Below are 13,632 nucleotides of genomic sequence, written 5' to 3'. Positions count from 1 at the left end.
CAAAAAGTCAAGAATTTTTACTATCACAATGAATGAGTGATTGACTTAGTTTATTTTACTTCACTTTTCTGTCAATTTTGGCTAATTACGAAGATTAGGATGAATGGTGGTAAGATAAGATGGATGATGGGACAATCACAAACATATAGGGACGCCAACACGACCCCCACATAACATTATACTGGCTGTGAGTCCAGACACCAGAGCCTCGCTAGTCTGTCAAATGCAGCCCAGAATGCATTAATAGATAAAGCAAATCCAATTCTCTTGTTAAATACAGATTCAGTTTTCATCTTAACTGGCTTTTGGTAGGTTTTTTCATTAAATAAATATTTATTTTATTAATTTTGTTATATAGTAAGAGACCTGTATGAAGTCCAAGACGAAGATTGAGGGATAACGTTGAGATGGACCTAAAGGAAATCAGTAAGGAATGAAAAGATTGGATTGATCTTGCCCAGGATAGGGACAGATGGAAAAGTTGTGTTGCTGCAGCCATAACCCTTTGGGTTTAAGAAGGCTAGAGACTTGTTGATTTCAAACTTTATCAAAGTATGGTTGAAGAAATAAAGGTTAGGAAAAACGAGAAAATTTTAAGAATTTTGAAAGTGTTATTTTGGTTATTATTCAGATCGTTCACCCTTCTCCACCCAGCATCTTCGCCAATTATTCCGTACCGTTAGAAAGTTGGATTTCGGAAGCACGCTGGTTGCAGGGACTTACTTGGAAGAAGATAAGTGCACGACGACACATTTCTGCAAGCCTGCCTATCTCGCGTGTTGCTCCAGTGACCCACATCGACAACCTCGCATACCGCACGGAAGGTATTTAACAGGGCATAACGCTGGGGATGCACGCACACTCGCATTAGGTTGATCGCATCTTCTTGCCTCGGACCGACTCCGGGTCGTCTGGGCAAGAGCACGTGGCGAGGTAATTCATTAGGTCGCATCGATTCGATCGGTTGTTCCAGGTTAGAATTCTGCTTGGGTTACCACTGGCTTCCTTGGCATGCGACTCTCACCTGTGGCCCTTTTACCAGAGGCGGGACGCAGCCATCCCCAATAACTGATTGATTGAATTTTGTAGTATTGGCACATCAGTACATACGCTAATTTTGCCCGTCATAGAACAAAATTGAGGAGAGGCCCCTAACGCGAAAATAAAATAGATCTATTAAAAACGTCCCCACTAGTGTTGCCCACGGGACGAGACGGGACAGGCTTTTAAAAATTCGAGACGAGACGAGATTGATCATGTGTCCCGAGACAAACGAATATTTTCGAGACGAGACAGCATTTCCACGAGACGAGACAGTCCAAAGTCTCGTCTCGTGGGCAACACTAGTCCCCACTATTTTTTTAAAAAAAATAATTTAATTTATCATTGCTTAACCCTTGAAGGGCGGTGGTTACAATAAGATACCACTTCCAAATATTTTTCTTTGTTGTGCGTTTTTTTTTTTTTGTTCGTAATTTTTGAACCATGCACGACTCTTGCACCCATTGTATTGCACTATATAATAACTGTGTTATGGTTATCCCCTTTGTTACAAATCCGTACCACGAATTTCTGCGGAACCTATGCGTTTCAAACTTTTTTAATTTTCATGTTTTATTAGAAGCAATTTCACTGAAAAACCGTACAATTATATCAAACAACAATTATTATATAATAAAAGTATGTTTACATAAAACATCATATTAAAATTGTCACCTTTGGCAAGTGGTGGTGACAAATGCGACCTCCCATTTCTGCCGAAACAGTGCGTCTGAATATTTTTTTGTTTCATGCTTCATTAGATGCAATATCACAGAAAACCACATAATTATGTCAAACAACAATTTTGAAGAGTTGCCCCTCAAGAGCTAAAACTATAGCTACTATCTGTGAGGACTAAAAGCTCTTTACTTAGGTAAAAGTTGAGGCTGCACACAAGGACGAACACAGCCTCGTCGGCCTGCAAGAATCAAGCCTTTTGGGCGCCTTACCGGAAGGTCGCCCCCTTACTATAGGCTTACCATACGTCCGGGATTGCAAAATGTCCGGGGCTTTGAGAATCTGAACATGAAAATAGCTACCGGTATTGAATATTGACGACCAGAATTTATGACCGGCAAGGATCGATCGATTATTTTCTTTCTTCGAGAAATCGACTTCCGAACGGTTCAGTTTCCGTACTTCCGTGAGCGTCTTGGTTGTCTTGCAAGCGTGTGAAGTAACTCGTCTACTCGTTTTTGATAAATATAACTATTTACAAGGGCTTTGCATTTGGCAATTGGCAAATGAAAGTGTGTATTTAACGTTAACCTGCAGCAGGAATACAAATTCTTCAAACTGTGTAACAGTGACAATGAACGTGTGCAATGTACACTCTGTAATGGAGTATTTTCTCTTGCACATAAAGGAAGAGGTGATATTGAAGACCACATGAAAACAGTTAAACATAGGAGTGCTATTAATATTACTGCTTCAACAAACATAAGGGATTTTAGAAAATAGTGTTAATATTTTTTCTTGTACAATTTATAGTTTAATGTTCCAATAAAATGTTAAGGCTTTAATTTATTTCAATTTATTTTTGTAAAGAATATTAAAATTCAGCAGTAACGAGTTGATCGCGAATATGTCCTGGTTTGGACCCAAGAAAATATGGTAAGCCTACCCTTACACATACCCCATCCTCAGCAAATATTAATCTGTGATGAATGGAGCGCGGGTAATGCCTATTCTATTCCTTTGATCAGATTCGTAGTTATGCTTTCAGTACAGATGTAGGTTTCAAGGTAATACGAAGGTACAATAATTATATGTAAATTCTATAGTGCCTATAATTTCCTACTTCAACTGGTAGTTCCTATTTCAGTTATTAGAGCCTAAAATGTTTCCAAAGTGGGACAAAATTATGTTTCGCTGCGAAAGACGATTCAGAGAATTATTGTTTATGTCTAGATATTCGCAATAGTTCCTAGTAAACTGTTGTGAATATCCAGACCTCAGCGAAAGCAAACCACTTGAATGTATTAGTATTACCGTGCAAATTATCCATGACTATTTTAATTAATTTTTCTTTTACATCCTATGTGTTTTTAAGCGATAAATTTTTATTTATGCTGGTGCAGAAGTTCTCAACAGTTTGTTTTGAGTTTTCTTTTAATTCTTGAAGCTCTTATTGGCTCAAATAAAGTACCCGAACATGGTGATGGACAATTTGCACGGTAATACTCATGGATCCCACTGTACAAGGAATTCTAAGCAGATGTAAGTTTACAGAATTTGGAATATCGTAGCGGTTTTTCGAAAGGAGGGGGATTTTTCGAAAACTGAATTCGCTGCCGTCTGCCAAAGGTGTTAATACTCATAAATTTAAACTCCAGCTCACAAAGTTCTGCATGTTATATGCTGGTACACCCTGTGTATATAAAGAGCCGGATAATTTCACTTCTCTACTAAACATTGTACAAATGTGCACTATAACATTATCTGATAGTTGATATCGATATAAAAATTAAATATACTAGAACATCGTATAACATTGTCATTGCAGCTATAGGCTCTGTCCGAAAGGTACGAAGTACGTACTTGAAGCATGGTTTTGGCGGAAGTGACGTCACCTAGTACAGTTCGAAAGAGCCAAGAACAGGAGTACGCAAGTGCATATCTCGCAGTGCAGATGGAAGCTGACTCGGTCACGTGATTTCCACACTCGTTGTTCGTTTGTTTAAAATCGCGGAAATAGAAAGCCAGCAACACGGGTTAAATATACGTTATGGGTCAGCAAGTTGTTGGTTAAAGTGCTTCTAATGTGTGGAAATGTATGTATAAGAACATTTGAAAATGCAACGTGATTTCTATGGTGAAAAACAAGTGTTTAAAACGTGGGGGAAACAACGAGTACTCGTTTTATCTACTGATCGTATTTGGCGCTGCAGTCGAAGTGCAATTCGAAAGACTTTCACTTCCAGTTCACGACTTCAAGACCGCACTCAAGACCACACTCGGAGGATGCTCGCTTCAAGTACGGTCTTGCACCTTTGGGACACGGCCTTAAATTAAGTTCAACGTCACAATGACACACCATCTGCAAATGCGTCGGATACCTTTGCCTTACCTGTGAATTAGAACAAGGTATGCGCGACGAGACTTCCAAGGTAGAACTTCCCGTTGAAGATGAGTTCTCTCAGCAGGCGGTCTGTTGACAGAACGTACGAGACCCAAGGCACAAGATCCTTGTTGATTAGCCATTATTCAATCATCCCTTCCTCCGCAGCTGCGACTTGGCATTTATAATACCCCGTTCCTTGTAAACTAATTTAGAAACTAACCAACCCAGCTAACATAATCAAAATGGCAGGTTCATTACCACAGCAACAAAGGACGATCATTTTATAGCTACCGTTACATTAGGCTTGTCGATTTCTCTCGCGCCCCGAGTCGTCTTACCATCAGAACTTGAAAGGATCTTGCGTACACTGTTAAAAGTTTTTTCTGAGACATGACTGTTCAAGACCGTCATGTACGAGGGTCAGTCAAAAAGTAAGTTGCACTTGCCCGTAACATTTTGTCGGAAATTTTCATGAACGTGCTTGGGAACACTGCTCACAGCTCCCTTGAAAAGGTGGAGTAATGGTTGCGCCGTGGCTGCTATGGACCGGGCGTTAGCATAGGTGAACAGACTTTGTGATGATGTAGAAATTAAGTATTAATAATGTAAATCCTCCATATTCTACAAGCCAGTTCAATCAAACTAAAGGTAACGGAACTGTATTAAAAATAATAATAATAGACAAAATGGTGGGATTTGTGCAGTTATTGGTCACTGTTCTACAGCCTGTAGTAGATGCGTATACTTAATTCAAATATAATATTAGCAGAAGTATAAATATATATGTACTTTCACAGGCATGTACTGTACATATGTACTCGTATATATAACCCAAAACATATCCACATATATACATATCACAGTCACCAGTATAATTCTTGTAGGTTTTCTATTTATTCGTAATATTCATTCTTAATATTCTTTGAACCTAAGAAAAAACTCGTTGAAAGGCATTTCGAAAGCAAAGACTTTACCATTTCTGGCTGTTTAATTGTGTTTAATGCATTGTCTTTAGTGCCATTAATATTGAATTGATTACTAGTGTACTGAATAGTGAATTTTAAATTATTTGCCCGTTTATATTAATTAGCATCCGTTTCGTTTTCTCATTCCAGCGTTAGAAAGGAAGATTTCGGTGAGAGCGAATAGGGATGAATTGGTACAAAAAGGAATTTTACTGCCAGAGAGCCCCACATCTCCGCTTCCTGAGCCAGGTAAGTCAAAGAAGATACATTGAGATATAGCTAATTGGATTCTCCTAAAAATAAGTGGACAATTTTGCAAAATTTTTCTTGATTTTTTTTTCAAATAGGAATTTCTCTTGTAATTTCTAAAGATTAGGGCTTATAGGTGGCCCTTTGTGTATACACCATGTGTTATCTCCCTTCCCTTCCTGGACTGCTTTTTGCAGACTAACGAGGTTGGCGTTTGGACTTTTGTTCTGTTCGTTTCTTCTTTGTGTTTGTTCTTTCATGAAATTTAATCTTTTCGCCATTCATCTTCATCTTTGCGATTAGCCAAAAGTGGCAGAAAAACTAAGTAAAATAAAGCAAATCAAACTAAAGATAATGAACTGTATTTTAAAAAAAAAACAAATAAAATAATAGATTTATAGACAAAATGGTGAGTTTATGCAGTTATTGGCAGCTGTTCTTATTACAAACCATTTTCTAAATTAATCCTAATGTTATGCTGAGGTTTTTGTCTATGTCTTAAGGAATTCGATGTTAGAAGTCATTGTGTAAGTTAACATAGAATTCATGAAAACTGAGACAAGTATTAGAAGTGTCAGTTAAAGTGAAACAGTGGTTAAAAGTCCAAGTCGGTCAGTACCAAGTCAACAACCACTGATCACCTACAAACCACACCTGGTTAATTCCATTTTTGTTGTATGCATAATAGCATAAAAGATCCAATCGCAAATTAGGTATTACTCATAAGGACATTATTTATTTAAGGTACAGTCAACGACAAACACAATGGTAGGTAAATTGTCCACCGCTATTTTCATTACTTTCTTATTCTACATTCTGTGTTGTTTTAAAGAATGCAACTATGTTGGTTCGAAGCAGGCATTGTTCTCTTCTTATTGAAGTCTTTATTTAAATTCATTGTGATCACATTGTGTAATTCAGACCGAATGAAAATGGTGGTGGACAATACGCCTACTGTTTCTTTCGCCGTTGGGTGTACTTGCGGCAGGAGCTGAAAGCTTATTTTTTTTATATATTTTGCTACATGTTGCAACAATAATAAGAACACAGGCGTCCGTGCGTCACTCGTTCATTAAGTGTATCATCACCTCGGCTTCACACTTGGGAACCTTCGGGGCTTGAAACTCCTCGTCTCAGGCTTCGGGTATACTCAATGACAACTAGTCCCAGTTTAACAAGTTTATTACTCTGGGTAAACGTATATCCACACAGAACGATGGAACAAATTTATCCAAATGTAACACTGTCACTATATCTCCCATACAACCTCACTGCACTGCACTTCGTCGTTCCTCAAGATCCAGGTTCGAAGATCCTCTGCTTGAATTTTGGAAAGGGAGGAAAGGAACCATTCAATTTTTCCTATTTAGAGGTACCAGCTGGGAATAAGGGACCTTATTTTTCTTTAGGGCATCAATTTAAATGTTGCATTAACATTTCTGTTCTGGAATACAACTGTGTTGGCATATGGGGACAATAGGGTATCAATTTTGCGACTCAAGGAACATTTAATCTGCCTTCCTATTATCCAAAGAATAATATCAAAGAACAAAATGAATTTATTATAAGATCGTTATAGGTAAGGCTTCTTTAACTTTAAATAATTATTTTAAGAGCTAAGCTAACTGCAGTAATTAATAAACTGCTTAATTACCCTTAATGAAAACTAATTAATCTAATCTACCTGGTAGGCCAAGGGATACTGCTATCTCTCGTTGTACCAGAGTAGGCCAAAAGATGAAGTCACTCCTACGAACGTCATCCTTCGTGTAATCTACCTGGTAGGCCGAGGGATACTGCTATCTCTCGTTTCCGGTCTGCCAGATTGGGCCATACTGTAAAGAGCCCTCCTATATCCCTAAGCACACGCACCCGCGTGCTTGCAAATGCTATTTTGTGGGAGCAGAGTTCAACCATGAGTCGCCGAAGACCAACACAGACTGACGGACCGGGGGGCCGCGTTGCTGCTTATATACAATTCTGAGCGCAGCACCAGCACCTCTAGTGGGTACTCGTGAACTACGAGAGCGCTGCTCAACATTGATTGCCATCTATACGGGATAACAATACACTACTAACTCAGTAACGCTCCCTAGTGGGAAACAGTAGAACTACATTTTAACGTAACGTAACGCGACGTCTACTTATTTAACGTGCCTGACGTCATTCTGATTCTACGTTACGAGGGTAAGGTCAAACCCACAAAACAATTAAACACATAAACAAAAGGCAATCATTAACAACCTATTTACCTTTTGTCCCAGGGTAAGTGCCATCAGTTGGAGCCCAAGAGATTACATAGGGTAGAACGAATCACACTACAGGGTTAGTTCTATATATATACTGTAATTTCTATAAAAGAGCACATGCATAAACATTACGTCATTGCCCCTTTCACTCATACTTTCACTCTCGCATTCATTTCTCGGCAATCCAAAATACATTAGTAATTAATACAATAATAGTTCGGCGGCATGTTTACAGTTAGCTACATTAATTTAAACAGTTCTTAATTTGACATTTACTTTTGCATTTACGGAAAAAAAACTGTTCCGGTAGGAGCTTAACCTGCACTGTAAAAACACTACTCCTTTTATGTTGTTGTTGTTGAATGAATGTTAATCTATATATTGTTAATTTTGAGGTTAACGAGGATCACTGATATATAATTATGTTGACAATTTATAGCGTCGTACAATCTGAATATTAAATACTTTGGATGAATGGATAATTGAACGCTGTACGGTTTTACATGTTAAAATTATAGTTGATGCAATTTAATCACCGTAATAAGCAATGTCTGTTCGAGATTTTTTATGTAATTAAAGCGAGTTCATTGGATGTCACGACGGGGCAAACGAAGCTTATCATTTTCACGTCCATTCCGGCTTACCTTTGTCGGCTCAGGCTAAAGTCCTCGTGGTGAAGTCGTGGATGTTTGTGGCGTGGTCAATAGGTAGCTTCCGGGCGATAAGATAGGATCTCCGCATCTTCCTAGGTGGTAACTGGGTCGGACGCCCCCCCAGCAGGGCCTTTCTCTGTCTCTACTCCATATTGATAGTACACAGACACGTGCGAAATAACACAACACGGAACGGTGCGACACACAAAGCGAATACTTTAAGCGGATGGTTCGCGAAAGATTGACGATGATAACACGTCGAAGAAAATCTGAGTAAAACTGGTTGATAGCGCGTCGAAGAAAATCTGAATAATACTGTTTGATAGCGCGTCGAAGAAAATCTGAATAATACTGTTTGATAGCGCGTCGAAGAAAATCTGAATAATACTGTGTCTTCCGCTTCTCTGCTCGTCTATTTATTTGCTATTCAAACGGTTCGTTACTGTACCCTCTCTGTCCAAGCGTTGCTAAATTGTCCTCAAGTCGTAGGCTCTTGTCTTGCTATCTTCCCCCGTGTAATTGGAGTTCTTTGACCCTTTCAAAAAGCACCTCGAAGAGAGGTTAGCCTAAAACTGGGTCCATTGTAACCTGCACGTTCGTTCCGAAGACCGTGCCAGGAAGTCTGTAGCTATTGTTATCCAGTCTAGCTGTTTAACCTTTAATATCGGGCTTAATTTATCTCCTATCAAATTCTGCTTTGGGAATTTTGTCGATGATAATCTGCTGCTGGGCTGTCTTTAATTTCAGTTGAATCTGACCATTGGTAATAAAGTTGTATTTTTATATTTCTTTACCCGAGGCTCGGCCTCTTCTCTCGGGAAACAGGCTAGTCCTTCGCACTCCGCCGTCCAACTCCCGGTGAACAGTCACAATCCAATGCATATTATTGCTTATTACGATGATTAATTGATTTACCTGATAATTAGCAAGATTTTATCGTTATAACATTCCCCTCTCCTTACACATGAATTTTTTCTGAGCTTAAGAGTATATGCGAAGGAGAAATTCATCAAAACACAATTAATAATTAACGTTAAATCTTGCCTAATTATTACACACAGGCGCTCGAATAGGGACTCGAACCCTGGAATATATAGTTGTTTTTCTCTATAGACTAAATTGCACTTTTCAATTAATTTTACATTATTACATTTAACATTAACCAAACATAAAATTGCAGGATTACTCAACATTCATTTTCAGTTCTTGACTCTGTAACATTGGTCATTTAACAAACACCTTGCTAACACTTATGAGAATTATACTATTATGTATGCATATACATATGTAAACTTACTACATTCACACTCTAAGTTATGATGAAAATTCACTCTGAGATATAGTTCAAAATTATTGACTTACTACATAAAATATTTCTTATCATCAATTCAAACCTTTTAAAATACATGTTTCTTTACTAAATAATATCTCTTCTGGGTAATAAGAATATAAATGATATGTTATTAATGTTGGCATTAACATAACATGATATATGCTCAGATATTGATAGGTATATAGATATATATATATATATATATAAGTTCTCAGAATATTAATAATAATAATAATATCATAATTGTGTTAAATTATTTACACTAGTATGAGGAATAATTTACAAGTTTAAAGGCTCTTTAGATGTTCAATACTCTCTCCGCCGACACGAGCCGAGCTGTCGTCGGAGGGCGTTAGTTTTCCGCTCTTGCGCCGTGGCTGTTATCCCGACGAGTACCTGACTGGTAATCTGGCGCGTTGGGATTGAGTCCCCTACTCGTTGATGGTTGAGGCCATTGTTCTTCAGTTTCTTGCTTCTCATTGTTGTAGGCGGTTCTTACTAAATGAATAGCTTGTGTTCTGCCTTCTTCCATACGATTGTCTTCCTCCCCGCGTGAAAATCGTATGTCGCCACGCCCTCGGTAACCTGCGTTTGTGTTCTGTCCGCCTCCACGGTAGTTTCCTCGATTCGAGCCTTTGGCATCCCTGTCTCGCTGTCTTGGAGGACTGTACTGCGATTGTTCTTGTCGATTGAATTGTTGTCGACGTCCATTGTATGTATTACGTGTAGTCGCCATTTGCACTCGTGGAAAATTTTCTCCTCTCTTCCTATCAAAATTATTATTCCCTCTTCTGCTTGATTGATCTTCCCATCGATGTTTTTCGTTCTCCTTCAGCAAATCCATGTCTTCAAGGATAAGCGACATTCGGTCAAAATTTTCTAACACATCTCCTGTAAGCTGTCTCTGTACGTAGCTCGGGTACATAGCTCTGATGGCCGTGAGGATTTCTATCACTTCGGTTCCGGGCTTAAGCGAACGGAATTCATTCACCCTCTGCCAGAAAAACTGTTTGTATGTGAGCTTTCCGTTGACGTCGTACCGCTTGTTTCTTAACTGGGTAACCTTCCTCTCTACCAATGATCTGCACTGAAATTGTTCAATGAAAGCTTTTTCGAAGGAGCTAAAGGTCTTGAACGCTGGTACCTGGTGGTCTAACCAAATGCGTGCGGAACCGCGAAGAAGTTTCTGGATGAGCTTCAGGTAATCCTCTTCGTGAATCCCATATAAAATGCAATCTCTTTTGAATTCTTGAAGAAACGTGGATGGCAAAGTTTCTGTCTTCTCTTGGTCGAAAATCATAAAGTTGTCCAGTGAAAACTTCGAGAAGATGGCACGCCTGCCTATTTCCGAGGTGGCTACACTGGTCTGTACTACGGAGTGGACTCGCGAGCAACTGCTATCCCGCTCCATGACGTCATCGCCTGTGGGCTGACTCCCCGATCGAGATGTTTGCTGCGCTAATGTCGCCAGGGGCGTTAATTCTCGCTGTTCTTCCTCGTTCCTCGTTCGTGGTGACGTAATAACGATTGAAGAAGTCTCTCTCTGCATCGTTTCTTTGATTCGTGTGACGTCTTGGCGTAAGTCTTGCGTCATGTTTTTTATCTTCCTCCATTGCTGTTCTTCCGAGGTCATCTTTGTTTCGATTTGTCCAAATCTTTCTTCCACCATTCTGGAATCCGCTGCAAGTCGACGATCAACCATTCGGAATTCCTCTTCTATTCTCTTTTCTACGTCATTCTTCTTTTCTTCTATCTTCTCTCCCAGGTGTGCCAGGTGTTCATGGATCTGCCTGACTTCAGTTTCCACCGTTTTTTCCAGGTTCTCAATGTCTTTCGAGTTATCACGATGTCTTTCAACACACTCTTCTTGGGCTTTTTCTATTTTCTCATCATTCTTTTTTAATGCTTGTAGAAACTGATCCATCATCTCTCGGTGTTGTTGTTCTTTCTCTCTTCTTCGCAATTCTTTTTGCTTTTCTTTCTCTTCTTCTTCCAATTTCCTCTTCCTTTCTTTCTCCTCTTTTCGACGTTCTTTCTCTTGTTCTTCCAATTTTCTCTTCTCCTCTTTCTCTTCTTCTTCCAATTTTCTCTTCCTTTCTTTTTCCTCTTTTCGACGTTCTTTCTCTTGTTCTTCCAATTTTCTCTTCTCCTCTTTCTCTTCTTCTTCCAATTTTCTCTTCCTTTCTTTCTCCTCTTTTCGACGTTCTTTCTCTTCTTCTTGTTGCTTCATCATCGTAGTGAAGAGCGCCATTATCGCTTGAACATCCATGGTGCCTTGGGTTGGTAACACTGCCGTTGGCTGCTCACTTTCAGGGATAACGGTATTCTCCGGAGCACGGTTGCTTTCTCCTCCCTGGTCGCCTTCCAGTAACGTCACTTCCTCTCCTTCCTTTAGATTGTCCATTTCTTCAATCTTCTTCCTTTGTCGAGTTATTCTCTCCATCACCCTTCTCCTCGGTCGTTATTCTCTCTCTCTTCTTCCTTGGATTCGATGCGTTCTCGCAGCGAGATATAAATTTCTCTTTTCTTTTTCATAAATAGACCCTACGGGGTTTTGCGTCTCCCCCCTTACCATCCTCGATCGATGCTTTATCCTTATCGCCGCATAACAATCCAAAATCTCTCGCTATGTAAATTACTTTAACCATTATTACTTCACGCCCACTATATATATTGCACAAACAATTAAATACTCAATTCACATGCTAACTATGCGTAAATACACTTAAATACTCTAAACTAGAAAATTACTGATTATAGCAACACAAAGAACTAAACGCTTCATACTCTAGGTGTCCTGCGTGGTATTTTTTTAACTGCAATAAGTGATTAATATTTGATTTTCTACCTCTATCAATCTCTTGGTTCCTGTCGAAGGCATGTAGGCACATAGCTCTATAGCTGAATAATTATGGCACAATAAACTCATTTTTTGCGACTATTAATAACTTCCTTCCAACTATCGACACTTATTTAAACTTCGGGCCTACTCGGGCCTAATTATCGCATATTCGGGCCTACTCGGACCTACACGTCGAATGTTCGGGATTACTCGTCGAATATACATGTCACATGTTCGGGATTACACATCGAACCTACATGTCACATGTTCGGAATTACTCGTCGAACCTACATGTCACCATGTTCGGGATTACACATCGAACCTACATGTCGCATGTTCGGGATTACACATCGAACCTACATGTCACATGTTCGGAATTACTCGTCGAACCTACATGTCACATGTTCGGGATTACACATCGAACCTACATGTCGCATGTTCGGAATTACTCGTCGAACCTACATGTCGCATGTTCGGAATTACTCGTCGAACCTACATGTACCATGTTCGGAATTACTCGTCGAACCTACTTGTCCCATGTTCGGAATTACTCGTCGAACCTACATGTCACATGTTCGGAATTACTCGTCGAACCTACATGTCACATGTTCGGGCGCCATCTTTTAACGTAACGTAACGCGACGTCTACTTATTTAACGTGCCTGACGTCATTCTGATTCTACGTTACGAGGGTAAGGTCAAACCCACAAAACAATTAAACACATAAACAAAAGGCAATCATTAACAACCTATTTACCTTTTGTCCCAGGGTAAGTGCCATCAGTTGGAGCCCAAGAGATTACATAGGGTAGAACGAATCACACTACAGGGTTAGTTCTATATATATACTGTAATTTCTATAAAAGAGCACATGCATAAACATTACATCATTGCCCCTTTCACTCATACTTTCACTCTCGCATTCATTTCTCGGCAATCCAAAATACATTAGTAATTAATACAATAATAGTTCGGCGGCATGTTTACAGTTAGCTACATTAATTTAAACAGTTCTTAATTTGACATTTACTTTTGCATTTACGGAAAAAAAACTGTTCCGGTAGGAGCTTAACCTGCACTGTAAAAACACTACTCCTTTTATGTTGTTGTTGTTGAATGAATGTTAATCTATATATTGTTAATTTTGAGGTTAACGAGGATCACTGATATATAATTATGTTGACAATTTATAGCGTCGTACAATCTGAATATTAAATACTTTGGATGAATGGATAA

The 13,632-nt window shown here is 39.1% G+C and overlaps 1 protein-coding gene across 10 annotated transcripts in view; it reads left to right on the top strand.

Annotated features, from left to right (window-relative positions):
- The window catches only part of LOC145994569 (phosphatase and actin regulator 2), a 535,503-nt gene that overhangs the window by 370,450 nt on the left and 151,421 nt on the right, over positions 1–13,632 (top strand). For all 10 annotated transcript variants that reach the window (XM_083130659.1, XM_083130687.1, XM_083130631.1 and 7 more), the window contains one exon: positions 5,221–5,319. In XM_083130659.1, coding sequence (XP_082986785.1) covers positions 5,221–5,319 — 99 coding nt within the window. The remainder of the gene's footprint in view (positions 1–5,220; positions 5,320–13,632) is intronic.

This window comes from Lepisma saccharinum, chromosome 1 (assembly GCF_977018435.1).
Source record: "Lepisma saccharinum chromosome 1, izLepSacc3.1, whole genome shotgun sequence".
NCBI lineage: Eukaryota > Metazoa > Arthropoda > Insecta > Zygentoma > Lepismatidae > Lepisma > Lepisma saccharinum.
The sequence above is the reverse complement of the archived record's forward strand: the minus strand, read 5'-3'. Positions and strand labels throughout refer to the sequence as shown.